The sequence below is a fragment of the Penaeus monodon genome, chromosome 30 (assembly GCF_015228065.2).
Source record: "Penaeus monodon isolate SGIC_2016 chromosome 30, NSTDA_Pmon_1, whole genome shotgun sequence".
Taxonomy (NCBI): Eukaryota; Metazoa; Arthropoda; class Malacostraca; order Decapoda; family Penaeidae; genus Penaeus; species Penaeus monodon.
In genome coordinates, this window is record NC_051415.1 from 34154751 (window position 1) to 34155649 (window position 899).

General features: G+C 63.5%; 1 protein-coding gene across 1 annotated transcript in view; it reads right to left on the minus strand.

Annotated features, from left to right (window-relative positions):
* Window positions 1-864, minus strand: part of LOC119592743 (secreted frizzled-related protein 5-like) — a gene marked incomplete in the record, with an annotated part of 72305 nt that extends 71441 nt beyond the window's left edge. Inside the window, 1 exon segment of the mRNA XM_037941677.1 lies at window positions 332-864. Within this exon segment, the coding sequence (XP_037797605.1) occupies window positions 332-818 (487 nt within the window).
* Window positions 865-899: the final 35 nt, after the last annotated feature.

Consider the following 899-nt stretch of genomic DNA (forward strand, 5'->3'; position numbering starts at 1 on the left):
TTGGTCCCACGACCTGGTACGGGAGGGGGGATTACGATAAGAAGGGGAGGGGGGGATGACCTACCTGGAATACCTGTGGGTACCAGGATGGCAAGGATAGAGCGCGATGTAAAAGAGAGGTGCGGGCAGAGGGAACGCCGATAGACTTACCTGGGTGACATGACCTCGCTCGGGGGGTTAGGCGGGAGACGAAAATGAGTAAAGGGATATTTTTAGGCATTTAAAAGGAGGTGCATTCGGTGCCTGAGAGAGGGCGTTCTTTCATTACGACTGGGCGCTCGCATCCTCCGCGGCATTGTACCCCCGCGCACACGCGCCCACACGCACATACCTGGCCTCTGCGACTTGGTGTGCTGCACGGTGATGCACATATCGTTGTCCAGAGGGAACTTGTCGCAGCGCAGCATGTCCGGCCACGGGAAGCTGTAGGTCTGCATGCGGCTCTCGCAGCCGTTCCTCACGGCCTCGCACAGGCTCCTGCACGGGTAGATGGGGCTCTCCAGGCACACGGGCGTGAACAGCGAGCACAGGAACAGCTGCGTGTCGGCGTGGCACCGCAGGTTGAGCAGGGGCACCCAGTAGCCCGCCTGCTGCTGGGCCTCCTTCAGGGTGTCGTGCTCCAGCAGGTTGGGCAGCCGCATCTTGTTGTAGCCGATGCCCGAGCACAGGGGCATGGACTCGGGGATGTCGACGCACGTGGGCTCCTGGGGGCGGCCCCCGATCATGCCCCAGTCGGCGAAGTAGGCCTCGGTGCCCGCCGCTGCCCCCAGCACCAGCAGGAGGAACGGCAGAGGCAAGAGAGCGGAGCCGCCGATCATCGTGGATCCACTCGCACTGCTGTCAGACACGAACTGGCGAGCGGGAAGCACGAGCAGCGCGACGCCCGACCCAGCCACGGG